Source organism: Rhea americana, unplaced genomic scaffold, assembly GCF_003343005.1.
Source record: "Rhea americana isolate MKP2758 unplaced genomic scaffold, rheAme1 scaffold_81, whole genome shotgun sequence".
NCBI classification, from domain to species: Eukaryota; Metazoa; Chordata; class Aves; order Rheiformes; family Rheidae; genus Rhea; species Rhea americana.
In genome coordinates this window covers 2,776,502-2,793,692 of record NW_028186990.1, presented here as the reverse complement: position 1 = coordinate 2,793,692, position 17,191 = coordinate 2,776,502, and the positions used below count along the sequence as shown (strand labels likewise).

The 17,191-nt window shown below is 40.9% G+C and overlaps 1 protein-coding gene across 1 annotated transcript in view; it reads right to left on the bottom strand.

The window, feature by feature from the left end:
* The window catches only part of MPZL1 (myelin protein zero like 1), a 39,221-nt gene extending 22,030 nt beyond the window's left edge, over positions 1 to 17,191 (bottom strand). The window contains exons 1-4 of the mRNA XM_085322971.1: positions 17,065 to 17,191; positions 3,755 to 3,915; positions 345 to 558; positions 175 to 216 (exon numbers count right to left, since the gene is read on the bottom strand). Of these exons, the coding sequence (XP_085179097.1) occupies positions 175 to 216; positions 345 to 558; positions 3,755 to 3,915; positions 17,065 to 17,191 (544 nt within the window). The remainder of the gene's footprint in view (positions 1 to 174; positions 217 to 344; positions 559 to 3,754; positions 3,916 to 17,064) is intronic.

The window sequence follows — 17,191 nt, the reverse complement described above, 5'->3', positions numbered from 1 at the left end:
CCCCCCCCCAAAGAATCAAACCAATCATCTATAACTACTCCCCTCTAACAACCTGAAAGGTCTGGTACAGTCAGGAAAGAGAACTGGGATTGATTTTCAGACTTCAGTTCCTGCTAATACTTCTTAAATTTTAAGAATTTGTGGAAATAGAGGGAAAAAGGGCAAGATATTCACCGTTTAAAATAGTTGACAGACTATCAGTTGGACTATTAGGACCTGGAAGAAGAAAATTAGAGAGACAGTTGTTTCCTTCAGTTCACCCCCACCCCAAGAAAARTGATACAAACACAAGGGGAGAGGGGAAAGAACAAAACAAAAAAACATCACACACATAGGATGAATACCTTTCTCCACAACTCTAAGTCGGATTTCACCTGGCTTGACAACGATGTCAGGTGGGTTCTTCACATCGCAAATATAAGTGCCATTGTCCCGGAACTGCATGTTTGCTATACTGATAGAAGCATCTTTCTTGTTAAGATCTCCAGCCCAAGTGATCCTGTCTTTAAATGGTATGTCCTTTCCAGGGTATGGCTTTCCATTAAAGTAATAGAAAAACTGTAGTCAAGGAAAACAGGATAAAAGAACAATCTAATTAAAGATTATAGAGCTACCATACTTCTCTCCCCATCACATCATTCTCCCCAAACCCACTATATTACACAGGGCTAGCATTTGAGGTTTGCTTTTCTGGTCTCACCACTCTTGTGCGGCATGCTGCATTCAACAGTAAGCCTCTTGATCAGATAAATAACCGTGCTATCACTTATAATCTAATTATACTGTCTAATTAAACTGCAAGTTTGGGTTTTTTTTTTTTTTTTTTTTTTTCTGGTTTTGGGGTGGGGTATTGGTAGACAGGAGAAAGGCTGGGTAGCCTAGGAGCAATTAAAGGAGAGAACTGTTCTGGATTACAGCCATCTGCCTTTCAGGCAGAGGAAGCCTTCTGCATCCTAGTAAGAAAAGGATATTGCATTTCCTATCTAGTGCTTTGCTGTGTGCAACTTGCAACAACAATATTGCTAATTTAACATTAAAATGCAATATCCTCCTTTCCTCTATCCCAGGAAAAAAAAAAAAGAGGAAAAAACAAAACACCAGCAATTTATAGTGTTTGTAGATGTGTTCCAGAAGCCTTGAAAGTGACTAAATGATTGCTCCTTGATTTTTAAGTGACTAAGTTACACACTGTTCCTGTATTCCCTAGACCTGACCAAAACCCCCCAAAGAAAGAATTGTTTAGTACAGTCTTTGAGGAGAAATTGCTCCTACTTACTCTAGCTAACTCAAACTAGCATTTACAGCAGTAAAGAGCATAGGGCACAGAGCTCTACAGGACAAAAGTCTGCTCTGAGCTCAGGTCATAATCCTAAGAGACGGGTCAAGATCGTATTTCAGGATTACTTTAACTCTTTATTTCACATTCTTAAAGGGAGCAAGGCAACCTTAAGATTCAGTTCAGTCTCTGGAGCATGCTTAACAAAATTTAAGATTATATTCCATCTTCCTCTTCAAAATGAAGGCTCTAGAAAGAAGTCCCTCTGTCACAGAACAGACTTATTACCTGCCAGTCCTCTCTCCTTCCAGGTCATCTCCCATCTCTTTTCCTGTTCCTACACTTGATCTGAAGCTTGTTATTCCATCATCATCTGTATCAGACCTGCATTCTGGCCTGATCATTTGGCAGAACGAGCCTGATCTAGATCAGGTATGTGCATATGACTGCATCTGTCACATTTGAGTCAATCTGACACTTCTTTGTTGTCTACAGGCTGGCATAAATCCAACAAACTGTCCCATCAGGTAAGAGGTCTGCTACCACAAAGTTCATCTGTCAACCTTTCGGAGGAAATCTGCATCAGGCTGCAGTATTTCCAGATGGATTTGAAATCTTAGCACAGTCTCTGCAGTATCACATCCCCGTGCAGAAGGGGAGGCACCCAACTGGGAGTCTAGAAGGAAAGAGGAGAATTCCTCAGCTCTATAGGTTTTCTCACCTGGAAGATGTAAAATCAAAGATAAATGTCCTCAAACAAGAGCTTTAAATAATGCAAGTCACTCCATGTCTGTGATTAAGTGATTTAACATCAGACTTCTCATGAACCCCAGAAATGATGGGTTTAGACTGGTTTAAGCCAATTGTGAAACTCTTCTGTCATCAGAYATCTCAATTGTTCAGAGATGTTTCTATTCCCATGCTGGGGGAGTTACCCAGGCACATGTGGTGGAGGGGAAGACAAGAAGGGGCAAAGCARTCAGGAGCTTTCAGTCAAGTCAGCCTCACCACACAGCCACAGGACTGCTACTGCTGATTCTAGAGAGGGACATGACCATCCTTTTCAGGAGAAACATTAACTTAGCTCAGTCATAAATTGATAGTTAGACCGATCTTTCAAATTAATGCTCCGTAAAGCACGTAACAGACGTGAACATGGTTAATACCTCAAGAGGAACAGAGGATTAACACCAGATCATACTGGATCATCTTTTCACTCAAATACAGTTTGCCGCCTTCTCAGCTGTGCTGACAACTGCATTCAGGTATATTTTCTAAGTTGATTTTAAGTCCAAAAAAAGTTATCCTCTGAAGTTGTAGTTTAGGTTCTACAATATAGAGGTGTGGATAGTGACTCAAAATAGGATGGGATAAATAGGATATGCGGAGAATATTTTTACAGAGAAGGGAAACGTACAGGTGGCTTCTTTTTACCCATGCTATTTATCAGTGGCAGGAAATATGCCCTATTTCCTTCAGTTTTTGCCCAGCTATTACTTCTCGCTTCCCACATGAAGAGCTCCCTTTTCAAAAGCAAGCATTTTTTCACCAATTCTTCAGAATTCTATATGTCGAGCAACATGTTCAAGTACAGTTTTGGATCATCTCTATTCTGAGCACACAATAGCTTCTAGAGTTTGCACAATCTCGTGTCTGCAGTGGAGGGAAGGAGACCAACATTAACAGGTAGAGGAACCTGCTGCCTCATATCCCCCTGCCCCAGAGTTCTTTGTTCTGGTTCCTCTAAATTCTGACTCAGGGTAAGGGAGCAAGTGGGAGGCAGAAGTGCCAGAAAGCTCACATTCAGGTGGCCAAGGCTCATGTCACAGAAGAAGAGAAGAAACAACATACCACAACCATATTTGAGGGTTCTGACCAAAGGATCTGAGCATATTCAGGCTCAACACAGTCTTGATTTTTGACTTATCAAGTAACTAAATACATGGAAGAGACTGCTTATGATTTTGAGCAATTAAAATCTGTTCTGAAACTAGGAATACTGGTCCCATTACAAATTCTTTCAAAGGGAGGTGAAACAGTACAAGGCAAAAAAAAAAAAAGTGATCTGCACAAAACAACTGTAACAGCAGTAATTCAAATTCTGTGGCAGCTATTACTCTGTGTATAGCTCCACAGCTCAAAGAAGATAGAGTATGTAGGAGAAGATTCCTAGACACTCATCATCTACTTTGTACATATGGCTACTACATGAACACCTCTCTTCACTAAGGAACTATTAGAGTAGTCTACAGCTGCTGCACACTCTGGCCTGTGCAGAGGACTGAAATAGTATTCAGCGTATTGCAATATTTTAAATACCTCTAGAAAAGTCCCCCTAAAATCAGAATGGTGTAAACAGAGTATATGTGAAAGACTATTCCAATCTGTATTTGCTTGTCTTCAGAAGGAAACAGAAGGTCTCTGCACATCTATCGCAGCCTTTCCTCCCAGGTTTGTTCCCCTATGGTGGTTCCTTACTGAGATAGGAGTTGCTGCTCCCTCTGGTTGAAAGCTCCAAGAAACAGAAGCTGCACTGCTGATCACTTCCACAGATGTAAACGTGCACGGAAGCTTTGCGTCTGTCCCATTCTCCACAAACATCTCCTCTGGTGTCTTGACCTCTACTGCTGATACCGTCACTGTGGGAAGAACAAGAGGTATTAGTGCTGCTTGAGGATCAGAAAGTTGCAGTGGTAACTGTTCGTATCACATTGTTTGTAAGGGGAAGAAAGAAGAGACAGTACCCCTTCTTCATCGAATGTGTGCACAGTCATCACATTACACCTATAATACAAGACAAGTCTACAGCAGAGCAGTTCACTTCCCTTTTCTTGCGCCATTTGTTACAGGATATTTTCCATCCACAGATGTTTCCGCTAAAGCAGCTGGTGGAAGCCAGTTCTACAGCACAAATGATGAGCTTAAATTCTTTCCTACTAGCTGCCAGAGACTGCAGTAAACAAACCCCACTGGAAGTACTAACATCTTGGGTCCWGCTATTACTTAGTTTCCTGTCTGTCTCGTATCTTGTTCTCCATCTCCGATTTCTTTATCTGTAGGTGGGACAAAAAGCTCATCTACACAAAGCTAAGGAATAAACCTCTGTGGCTCTTGGCTACACCATCTGCTCCTACTCTCTGGTATGCTTCAAGATCTTCATGTACAGGACCTCAAAAGTAAGAGCTCAGCTGTAGTTTAAAACCATTAGATCAGTTTTAATTTTTTTCTACTACAAGGCCAAGCATGGTCAAACAGCAAACAAACCACCACTCCCAAGTTTAAAATAATACAGATTAATGTTGTGTTGCAGCACTTATCCTGTAGGATAAGTGAAATTCATCCCAGTAAAACCTGTTGAATACTTTCTTTTTATCCGATACTACTTCTTTTCTAATGTATCTTTACAAACGGAAACCATGTTTTAATAAAAATCAAGATTTATAACACAGAGGCAATGCTAGTAAGCTGCTTATCACATGATTCTACATATCTGGACTACAGTATCTTAAATTTTCAAGTTTTCCTTCCTTCCTAGAAGAAGGGACCAAGCTTTCCCACTTCTTCTATATGTTAATTATTTCTAGCTTTGAATAAACTAGCTCTTGAAGTTGATGAATAAACTTGAAAACTATCCCAGCTGAAGACACTGTTTTTTTTCAACCCTTAAGACACGAGTTTTATGCTTTTAGTCAGTGATATCCACCTGCTCAGTAACTTTCCAAAGTTAGAGCAGGTTCATTTTAAGCAATTAGACCATCCTAAGGTGTAGATTTCCATAAACCAGGTTATTTTTAATCAGAGCTTAACATTAAGCAAAGCCTACGCTCTAAAGATAATTTTAGAAACTACCTTTTACTATGCAGTTTTAAGCCTGGTTTCTCAAGAAAACAAAGCTTATGAGAGCTGTGCCACTTTCTCACTTCCTCCCTTGCCCTGTGCCTACTGAGTCCATTGGGCAATTTCAACCGACCGACTCCTAAGCAGGGCCACAAGTACAGTGGGTAATAGCAGCTGGCCCTGCAAGCCAGGCTGCATGCAAGGTCTCAGAGCCACTGGTTTAGGCAATGAGATGACAGAGCAAATGAAACAGATGAAAACTCTGGCCAGTTGCGTAAACCAGAAAACCAGTACCTGCATGGCTTCACAGGAACTGCTCTCAGCATGGCAAACAAGGGTAAGGTAGAGCACATGCCCAGGGGATACGGAATGAGCATGCAAGTACTGCAGTGGTGGAAGAATTAAGCATACCTATTTAATTACAACAACCAAAACCAGAAATTAATATTCATACATTTTGCCATGCAGAGTCCCAGCTTTCCGCTTCTCAAGCTCACTACCTCTTCAGTCCTATCAGGTCATCCCTGATACCTCAAACTACCATGTCACCATTGCTCTCATTTCAAACAAGTGAAAGAGAAAAGCACCCTAAGGGAGGTAGATTTTCAACAAAAGGTTGTATCAAAGCTTTTCTCTTGCACATACTCTGACTAGAGGCCAAAATTATTCTTTTGTAACGTTATTACCCAATATTTATTTGTAACCTACAAAGGCTTCCAGCAATTCAATGAAATGAACTCACATCTGCTGTGCTTTATGTATTTTTCTTGCTAATAGAGTAGAGCAGAAAAAACAATCCATTGTTTTGAGTCCAAACCACAGAACAAGCCTCCTTTGCAAGCATAAAAAAAGTGGGATGCCCTCAGCATTTGCATAGGAAGAAAAGAGCGCATAGACATTGTCTGCCTGTACATGGTATAGAAAACTCTTGCCACAAACAGGGCATGGGTAGCACAGATCTGCTTATTCACTGTTCTAACTTACTGTGCAGTGAGACTTGTAGCAAAGCCAAGTGACAACTGTTCCCTATAGTTTAGGAAGGTGGGAACTATGTAGCATTTTGTACAGATATTTCTAGAAAGTTCAGTTGTCATGTGTCCTCTGTGTTGCCTCAACTTCCTGCTTTTCTTTGCTCGTTATTTCATGCACTCTTCTCCCTTCCAGCATAGGGAAGRTCATTCACTTCATTTGCTCTTTCACCACATATTGCTTCAATAATTATTTATTTCCTCTGTTGTCTCACAGCATGAGATATAAGCTCTTCAAATCCCAGTATGATGGTTTGGAAATGGTAGAGAGGCCACAACATTTGACATTTGTTCACTCTTAGCCCTCTACTCCCATACTGTCACTGATATGGTGGCAGCTCCCATTATCCTGGACTCTTGCGCTCCTTTGCCATAACAAAATCCACATGGATCATGTTCAGCTCTGGCTCCTTTGCTTATCTTTCCATTTTTGGAAGTCTTACAGCCTAGCTGACATCCTTCTTTCAGTTCCTCCTTCTATTAAATACTTCAGAGAAAGTTGAATTTTGAGTCATATTCCAGTCACATTTATCCACTGCTCTACTCCTCAAGTTTCCCTAGCCTCAATTCCTTTCAAGARGGGAAAAAAAAATTATCACAGGAGAAGTTTGGAGAGAGAAGGGAGCTTTAGGAGGAGGAGATCTGCAAGCTAGGCAGGGAAAAGATAACCATATATTGGCTACTCTTCTCTCATACGTCCTCAGTGATCCCATCTCCTTGTATGACTGCCCTTAGCACTTCCCTCTGAACAACTCTTCTAGCCTCCAGTTCCTTTAGTTCTTCCTCTCAACACCAGCAGGTTTTTATTTTTCTCCCATGTACCATGAAGACGATTAAAAGAACTTGTGCTGCTTCAGCTGTTTTTTTTGTTTTGTTTTGTTTTGTTTTAATCTCGATCACTGTTGGAAAAACTTTGCTCCAATTACAGCAACTCCTACCAGTTAAATTTTCAGCCTCTATATTCCAGCTAAAATACTTCTAAGTCCAATAATTCATTCCCTGCCAAGCCAGGACCAGTGCTCCATCTTCATCCTTCTCAGGCAACCCTTCTATTCTTGAAATGGGACAGGACACTATTAATCCATCCTTTCATCCTATCTTTTCACGTCATACCCATAGCAGATCTTCTTCATTTTCCACTGAGGCTATACTCTCCGATCTCTTCCTCAGTATCTTATCTCTGGAATCCCATGTGCAAAACAAGTTCAGCTCCCATCACTGCACTGACTACTCAGATYTGTGTCTCTGCTCGAAGTCTGTCTCCTACTGTTTAAAGGACAGTCTCAGTCTGACATCTTTGTCAATGCTGAGATGTCAGCTCAAGCTAAGTGGAACTAAAAAAGAGCTCATTTCTTCCCCCAGAGCCTTCCACAGTTGCCTTTATCACCACAGACCATTTATCACCAGTGCCACATGTCTCTCCAACTCACAACTTGCACAGCAGTTTTGATTTTGAACTCTTCTCACAGAGGCTACAGCTAAACTCTGCAGTGTTTTTCAGAGTTTCTATTCACCTGCACAGTTGACATTAGTCTAAAAACTCAGTTTTGTATCTTTGTCTTCATTACTGTAATGTCCTTCTCCTCTGGATTTGAGGGACAGAGTATTTTCCCCTTACTTGTAACACTTCTGGGCATACATGCATTGATTCTTTTCTCAATGTCATTTCAATTGCAAGCCTTTTTGTACCTTTCCCACCTTTTACTCTGCATAAACATAAGCCACCTGCTTTTTATGGCAACTGTCTAATGTCCCATTTCCTATCCTATTTCTTATTCAACTTCTTAATTAGCTATTAGACAAAAAAGGGTTATCATTACTTTTTCTTAAAAAAAGCGCGCGCGCACACACACACACACAGCAGCATAGCTGATGTGTCCTCCCCCACCCCACCCAACTTTGTAGAAACAGCTACAAGCCACATCTCTCTCCCTCCCTCCAAGAACATTCCCTTTAAAATATTCTTTTACCATGAAGTACAAAATCCATCATGACGGGATGATCACTTGTGCACTGAAGTCACCAGGCATTCTGCCAGCTATATAGTGGTCACATTTCTCTTTTACAAAATCTGTTACCTCAATCGTAGTTAGCAGATTTCTGAGATAGAGTTATCTTCTTGACCTTCCTATATAGCACATCAGGAAACCTGGACTCCATCAGGGTTCCCACATGCTTTGGTAGTATATGAATATTGCAGTTCTTCACCCAAAGAAGCCTCTTTCTACTTCCCAGCAAATACAGCCATTTTAGAGCTCTGAAGCCTGCCAGGGARGTTTGATTACGCCAGGCCAAACTGGCAAAAACCAAGTGCTTAGATGGAGACGGATCAATGCAAGCAGAAAATTCACTGTCTTCTCTTTGGTGATGATTATGGGTCAGATGGCCAGGACCATCATCACTGTAAAGCAGAACCGCCTTGAAGCTGTAAGCTTATTAAAATCAAATTCAGTAACAGGCTGTATCAATATCAAGAAATAGAATTATCCTCCTCCATCACCCACAGYCAACCTACCACCAAACCTGTCCACTCTCTACTTTGTCCTCCAAAATTTGCAAACAGCACTTTGGAAGTCATTTTTCAGATATTATTGCTCAAATGTGTGCCACAGTCAAAATCCTGAAGTACAGCACTGTTGCAGGTACAAATGGAAACACTAAGTGAAAGATTCACACAGATCAGATCTTCTCCATCAAGTTTATCAAAGCCAACAATCATCTTCCATATTTCAAACAGACAGGAGGAGAGGTTAAGGTAACTGAGTTTGAACTACCCAATCTTTAAATCTGATCTTGCAGACTTGTCAAGACAGACCTGACCAACATCATTTGCAAGGCTCTTTAAAATATCTCCTGCTTCCACCAGTGCATGTTACATTCCACACCAATGGGTGCAGAAGTTGGCTCTGCTATTTTTTGTTCATTGCTCAGGGAAAAGCGTGTCTCTAGCTTCCAAATCCTTAACCTTGTTTTCCTAGAATTTGACAAATTATTTTAAAAAGACACAAGGATTTTGTGCACTTGTTTAACTAGTGAAAGATGCTCTAAAAAGAGAAAGCATCTCTCTATTTACCACTGAACTAGTAAACTAATCTAATCTAACAGGTGAAACTATCCTATAAGCCCTTAAGAAATGATCACATCTCAAAACTTGGCTCTTCACTTGTTTCTCAGCTATGAAGCAACAGTCATTAGGCACACTGGACAACAGAACATGATAGCAGTCTCGCTCTTCAGAGTTACAAAGACTGAACCAAGAATGCAGGTACTCATTAAAAGCAAGGTTATTCAGGACAGACAGCAAACAAACACTCATAACTACAGAAATTGTCTCTAGGTATTATGGTTATTTTTATTTAGCTTCCTGTGATATTAAGAGGCTTCAGCCACAAAGACAAGCTCACAGTGTTCCCAAGTGTTGCATGAACAACTGCAATATTGCACTGCTAGGTGAACTATAGTTATATATTTGAAATGGGGTATGCCTTAATCAAAAACAGAAATATTAGAGAATCTTAGAGAAGATGGCCAGCCACTGTCTAAGGGGTCTCCTCTGTAGTTGTCCTCACAGAGGCATCTTTGGCTTAGTCAACTGAGACTCACTGTTGATAAAATACTCATTGGAGCAATCCCAGTTCTGATGGTCTATTAAGTCAATTTTTCCAGTAGTCTCCTCCACATTAGGCAAAGCTGCTTATGATTCTTCTAAAAGTCATCAGAATAGTTTATGCTGAGATTTACTTTTCAGGTCAATATGTTCAACCAGAAATGAAGGATCAGCATGAGAAACAGCAGCCAAGGTCTCAGCTCCCTTCTAATTTAGGCCATGGATTTCTTGTTCTGCTCTGAGGACATCATTTACCTGGTGTATCACAAATTCAGCTCGGAAAACATGAAATCAAGATACTTATAAAGGAGCTGAGATCCATGAACAGAGGTACAGCAAGAGTAAGTATTATTGGTGCTTTGCTTGATGCCCCAACTACTGAATCAGCTGCATCAAATTCATATAGATGCTTTAGTCCAGAAGCCGATAACATCTTAACCTGTTCTACTAATTTTTCCTCAGTGATCAGAGAGCAATCCTTTCCTGCCTATACTGGAGACTGGGACACCAATCAGCAACTCAGGGATTTTCCAAATCAAACAGTATTTTTCTGTTCAACAGCCCTTAAGAGCTTTTCTTTTCATGACCACGTAAGTTCATAAGCATTCAAAAAGATAAACAGTTCCTGTTGACACGGTCAAACCGAAACAGTTACAAATGCCAGATAACAAGCCTATTCCCATTCAAAGTGCAAGTTCATTCAAAGTGTAAAGAGTAACTGAAATGTCCGATAGCCACTGTTTTATCTCAAATTCTGCTGTATAAACAATCACTAACAAAGACAGCAGACAATTCCTATTTTCTGGCATTCATCTCTATGCCCAAGATAAAGAAGGGCTACACAGAAGAAGATGCACAGAACACCTTAAGAGAGTCTCCCTGAAACACAGTTTCTCCCACAAAGGATTTCATGAAGCCTTCTTAACTGAAGAACTGAGGAAAGCTAACTAAGTATGTTCCACATGTGGCAGAGATGCTGAAGAAGGCATCCTACCATCACAAACATTTCCTAGAATTATTATGGTGACCCAATAAAACTGCATCTATCACAATGCGTGCTAAAGAAGTAAGAATATCAAGGATCAGTAGGTGGAGGCAAACAAAAATTCATGGTCCAGATAACTGAGACACATACCTCACTGCCTGGAATAAAGTTTCCTTCTAGTTTAGCACTGGTTAGTATTACTAATTCAAGTGAAATGTTGTTAAAAATATTAAGCACGCTGCCAGCTGCTGATGGTGTGCAGCGCTGTCTTGTCTAAATCTAGCATTAGCAGTGTGGAAGCTATCGATTTTCCTAACAAACTAGACAGCAGAATTTAGGATGTGGATTAGGTGCAGTTTACACAAGAGGATACAGCACGAAAGGCTACGTATCAACTAGGCACAGGTAGGTTTGTTTTTTATTATTATTATTAAAAAAACAACAACAGAAAAAAAAACAAAAACAAATGTGCTCAGTGACAGCACATTTCAGTAACAGTCACCCACTCGGTCAGCATTCCTGACCAACATCATGCCCATCTCTCTGGTGCTTTCTCCACTCTGAAATGCAAATACGTTTTTTCTGCGTAGAGGGACCTGGTGAAAACCCATTAAATAAAATTCCATACCTTAACAGAACAAGGGGGAGAAACAGATCGGCTAGAATCAAGCCATTCCAATTACTAGCCTTCCCAACTAGCAATCTACCCAGTAATAGGGCCAGTCTGTTCTCATGTGACTGCAGACTTTTCGGTCTTTCAGCAGTTCAAGTAAATCCCAAATTCTTCAAAGACGATATATCCTTTACTGCTTGAGCAAATTCTGACTACTTGCAGCCTGCTCTGGAATCTTCTTCATAGTAGTCTTTCACTCACTGGCTAACCAAACTTGATAGCAAACCAGTAAGCTCATAACTAGCTAAGAYGTGCAGTAGTATAACCACAAAACCAGAAGAAAAACCCCATGCTACGTATTTCAAAGCATTGTTTCATGAGAATTTCCATCAGTGGTGCTGCCAATTTAAATAGCTCCCACGCTCACTTCCAAATCCAATTCATCATGTTGTACTGTAACTAATCCATGTTCAAAACAGCCCTTTTTTGTTGTTTTCTTTTAAACCAGATCAACTCCCTAACCCAGTCTACTGTACAACGTATTTGTACGAGCATGGCTGAGCAATGTTAGGAACAAGTGACTAGTAGCTGCTTCAGATGGCTCTTCCCACGAATGCTTCCGGTTCTGGAATTGTTTATGGTCTCCCTTGCAGCACACWCTACATTACCTCCCCGCTTGCACACATGAGGCAGCATTCTCTTCCAAGTAGGGCACCCCGTTCATTCATGCCTATGCTGAACTTTATCAAGCAGCAGGGTATGCAGCATTTCCATGCAGCTACCATCTTATTACCTTCCACACTGAAAAAAATCAAGTAATCTTATAGGATCACTTTCTGTGAGAAAACTGCATCATATTTAACTATTTAAAGAAATCCTGTTGGACATACAGCTTTGTAGAATTTATTACCAAGAGAGAACCTTGTTCACCATCACTGCACTTGAGTGCACTAGATCTTTTCAGTAACTTCTTTATGTAACTGSTGGCAAACAGCCATTTGAAGATAAACATCAGCAGCTCTGGCTATTTCATCCCCCTGGATTACATCTGCYCTCATCCGCCCCAGACTTGAGAAGTCAAAATATTTAGGAAAGTGCCACCAGACACCACCCACACAACTGCTGCACTGCCCAGAGTATAASCCACACTTAAGATCAGAATCTTAATCTGATCTTAAACACTAAAGAGAGGGAGAGACTAATGTTTCAGGGCAAGTCCCCTTAAAATTAGGTGTACAAACCATCAGCAAGTGTGCTGCAAAGCATCTCTTTCTGTAGGACTGGAAGTAAAAGTTCATAAGAACAATCAGTCTTCCTGTTTTCCTTATATCACTTTAAGCCAAAACCTAGCAGCAGCATTAACTGGGAACTACTAACTCAATAACAGTTAAACAAAAATACAGGGGCTAAAAGAAATGGTAGCAAYGGAAAACAAGATAAAACATATTTGATATAAACATCCTTTATGAAAAAAATAGCTTATTTAGAACAACTAGCAGAATGATTCTGCCACTTTAAGAGGGATAGAAGAACAGTAGGACTGGRAGAAATTGACTGAGTGGTGAGCTTTCAACTTATTTCAGACAGCAAAAAAATAGTGATGTTAACTCTGCATCAAAAGGCAGCCAAAAGAACCTGTAGCATTCGTGCTGTGGTCYAGGGTGCTGCTAAAACCTATTCTGAGTAAATACTTGCTCTCGTAAATAACTGATGTTCAGAGATACATCATTGCTTGAAATTATATTCCCCAAACTTCTCCAGCCGCAAAGACAGATCTGAAGTTCCTGTCCTCTCCTGCAACAACTGTTTACTCTTACATGAAACATATTCCTGGGATAGAGAAAAGAAAAATAATTGACAACTACTGACTACTCTTAATTTATCAATTACATGTAGGTAGTATAGAGAGACGTTTGCCATGTGATCAAACCATAACACATATTAAACCACACTGAGAGCTTCCCAACAGTCATCGATAACAAGCTTTAGAAAGTACACTTCATGATAACCAGTGCAGCATCATCCTAACAAAATATGAAATCATTAAATGTTATTAAGAAAAAAAAAAGCACAAGAAATCTACCTGGTAAAACTAGGTTTTGTTTGTTTTTTCTGTTTTGTTTTTTGGTCTTTCATCTAGACAGAAGGTATCCTGTATTGTGTACAAGACATTCACAGCCTACTATTATCAGTCAGGATGATAGAAACTAGTTCACAGATAGACAGTGGAAGAGCTGCTTAATTCATTTCTCACTCAATTGCAAGTCATACAGGGAGCAAAAGGGTCATACGCTTCATTACTTACTTAGGGCTAGAGGACTGTTGGATGAATTGAGTTAGAAGAATGTAGCTATTCTACAAGTTGACACTAAATTACATTTTATCACCAATTTAAGCTACACTCTTTTCAAATACTTCAGGAACTTCCTGGTGCTGCAAGTCAGATAGCCTGAGCAGTCCCACCCTCAATCCAACTAGCAGAGTTAAGAGTTTATCCACCTTATTGCCTCTTCTCTGCCCCCTCCACCTGGAGCATGAGCAGACTCAGTTTAGATGAACTAACAGCTTCTGACTGTGTGATTATAGCAATTCCAACTAAGCTTGGCAAAAACACAGAATTAACACTGCAACTCTGACTTACAATGTTATTTATATGATGCATTTCAAGCTGCAACTGAAATATGCAGGTGAGTTTAATACAGTAATATACATTTAGACTACTTAACCTGTGGATATCCCTCTGCTTGTTATCTGTGTGTGTCTGTCTTGCTTATCTGTGTGTGTACATGCACAAGTGCAAAAGGAGCAGTAGGAAAGAAGGGGGAAAAAAAAGCAGGCTTGGGCAACAGAAAAAATAGAAATACAAATTACATACTTTCTAGTGATGTCTGGATGTTCTTTAAGACTTTTGGAGGCAATGAGGTACCACCCTCTTGTTAAAGACAGATGCTGTATCACTAAGCACCAGGGCTTACTGTACTTGGCCTACAAATTTAGCATTGCAAAAAAATCCATTTCCTTGATACTCTGGCTGTTCAAGGCTCAAGTCACCATAAAGGAGGCTACAGCTGGATTAACTCCTTATGCCACAAAGGTCCACAGGATCATAAATAAAATATACTTGAGAATGATCTTTCATGCTTATGAATAAACAGAGCAACTGGGTTTTCAGACGACTAAGCATATACAAAATGATCCAACAAATCAAGTATGCAGGTGCACACAAGAAAAAACTTAAAATTTGTTATCTTTACTCAAGTTATGAAGCAGTAGTCACCCTCCTACTTTGGCAAAACAGACTGCAATGTTAAATCAGCCCTGCACAACAAAGCCCATTAAGTAATTTTCCTGTCTCACTGCAGGATACTGGCCAAAGCAGATGGGCATGCTACCAAGTGAATGGAAGGCCAGAAGAAGAGCCACAAACCACATCTCTAAGCTGTGCAGCATGTTACCCAGCACACCTGAGCAACCAAAAGGCAACAGTTCTTTGAGGCTGCTACTTCTGCCCCTTCACTTGCTTGGCAGCTTTCAATTCCTGAACATCTCATTAGGATGAGAAGGCCGCATGAGGAAAGGAACACAGAAAGAGGGACTCTGGAAACTACAGGATCTGAAAAGACACACAGAAGCAGAAAAGCAAAGTATCACACAGGGCTCCTTACAACCTTAAATTCTAGTGACGGTCATCTTTCCCCTACAAACCACTAGTCTACCTTGCATATGCAAAAAGGGTTAAGAGTCTGCATACTGACTTCTTATTCCCACAAAAAGATGTAACCCTTGTGCCAACTCTGCACAAAGAAAAAAAAAAAAGAGTGCCCTTTTAAAAGTAGAATGGAGGATTAAGGATGTGCAGTGCAAATATACAGAAGAACCATGTGGTGCTGGGGACAGAAATACAGTCCAATGTAGGCAAACTACAGTTTTTAACATCCATCTATCTACTCCTTTAAATTGTAGTCTCCTCTAAAAGACTATCTTGTAGATACGCTTATTTTTAAGATATTGTATTTGGTTACATACCTCATATTTTAGGATGGCCTATTATTCCAAACCACCTATAGCACTWTTGTAGTTGTACCCTTTGCTGTAGTGAGGGAAAATATGCACCTTCTTTCTCTATTCATACTTCATACTTTTTTTTTTTTTGAATAACTTAGTTTCACTGTAAGCTATGCATGTGTACCATATCACCTTATTTTGATCTAAATATTAAGTTTCCTCTGCAGGTATACAGGAAGCATTAGTAATTCATACTTACGTTTACTGCAAAAYGCAGCATTTTTAGATTAAACAAATCCAAAGAACAATACTTTTGTTGTTTGGATACAGTTTTTCAGAATTGAATACAATTCTTCAGAAAGAAGAAGTAGGTTTCTTACACACTCTGCACAATCCCTTATTAACCCCCTTCTCAACTGGAATTGCAGCTTTTCAAAAGTTTCCACACATCATATGAAATTAGGGAAGCTTGATACCTCCTTACRATTCTTATTGATTTACCTCTGCAAAATCTCACTCAATGGACAAGTACTGCCAATCAAAAATATCTTTAGGTGATACACACACTGATGGTCTCTATCTCATATCTGTATGCATGTAGATAACTTGGGAAAGCAGAATGATRTTTCTGTATTTGATATCTCACTCTGAAGTGAAATAAACACATTTGTCTTACAAGAACACCATAGGTTAAGGGTTACCCTTGCCCCTTCTACCACAGTCATATACTTAATCTCCATTTATAGAGGTCTTTATCACTTAATTCTAGCTGATGTAATTATTGACAAAATTAAAGGTGGTTTTTTTTTTGTTTTGTTTTTTTTTTTTTACCATAACTCCAGCTTCCCTATTAGCAGGTCACCTCCCATGTTGCATTGTCTTTCCCTGACAAAGGAGGTCAGCATCCCAGGACTTCATAACCAACAACCACATGAGAAAGAAACAAACTCACAAACTCTACTGAGATGATGGGGACATCACACCCAGTATATGTTGCACACCRAGTCTTGGCAAAATCGGCACCTCCAAAAGAGCAGCATGCTCAGCACAGCTTTGCTCTACAGCAAATTTCAATTACAGCTTATTGTGTACTTGACGTGCATCTCCCCTCACACTTTGGCACAAGGACTGAACTTCCTATTCTCTTTAACAAATACATAAAACATAATACGCCTAAAGCACATCACTTTCTCAAATACATGTTAGACATTTAGCTTTTGATCTGAAAAGAGAATAAGCAGACTTCTCCAGCCACAAAGAAGATGTACATTGCACTAGCTGAAGATCCACCAAGTAAAACAAGGGAGGTTGACTTTTAACTGAGCTACCTCCTTGGATGGCCTGAGAAAAGCAAAATTGCACCCGATTCTCGAAACCGCTTTTCGTTTCAGCGATCCAGCGACGGCAAGCAGGAAAGGCATTTAGAGATGAGACGGCTCTACCCAGTTTACGAGAGGGACGCGTTACCTCCGGGGCCATCTCCTACCTTTCTCTACGGGGGCTTCCTAACCAAGAGGGACGGACGCTTGGCCGCGGCACCCTGTGCTGCCCGACCACCCCGCGAGGCGCGGCCTGCAAAGCCCCGCGGCCGGGCCCTGCCCCGCGGAGGGGCGAGGAGCGCAGGCCCGGAGCCGCCCCGTCCCCGCCGCCGCCCCGCCGCGTTCGGGCCGCCGCCGGCGGATCTCCGCTCCCCACCGCTCATCCCTCACTCACCCGCGCTCAACGCCGCGGCCAGCAGCCACGCCGAGAGCGGGAGCCGCGCCGCAGCGGCGGCCGCCGAACGCCCCGCGCTGCCTCCGGCCGCTGCCATTTTCCTACCGCCACCTCCCCGCGCCCCCAT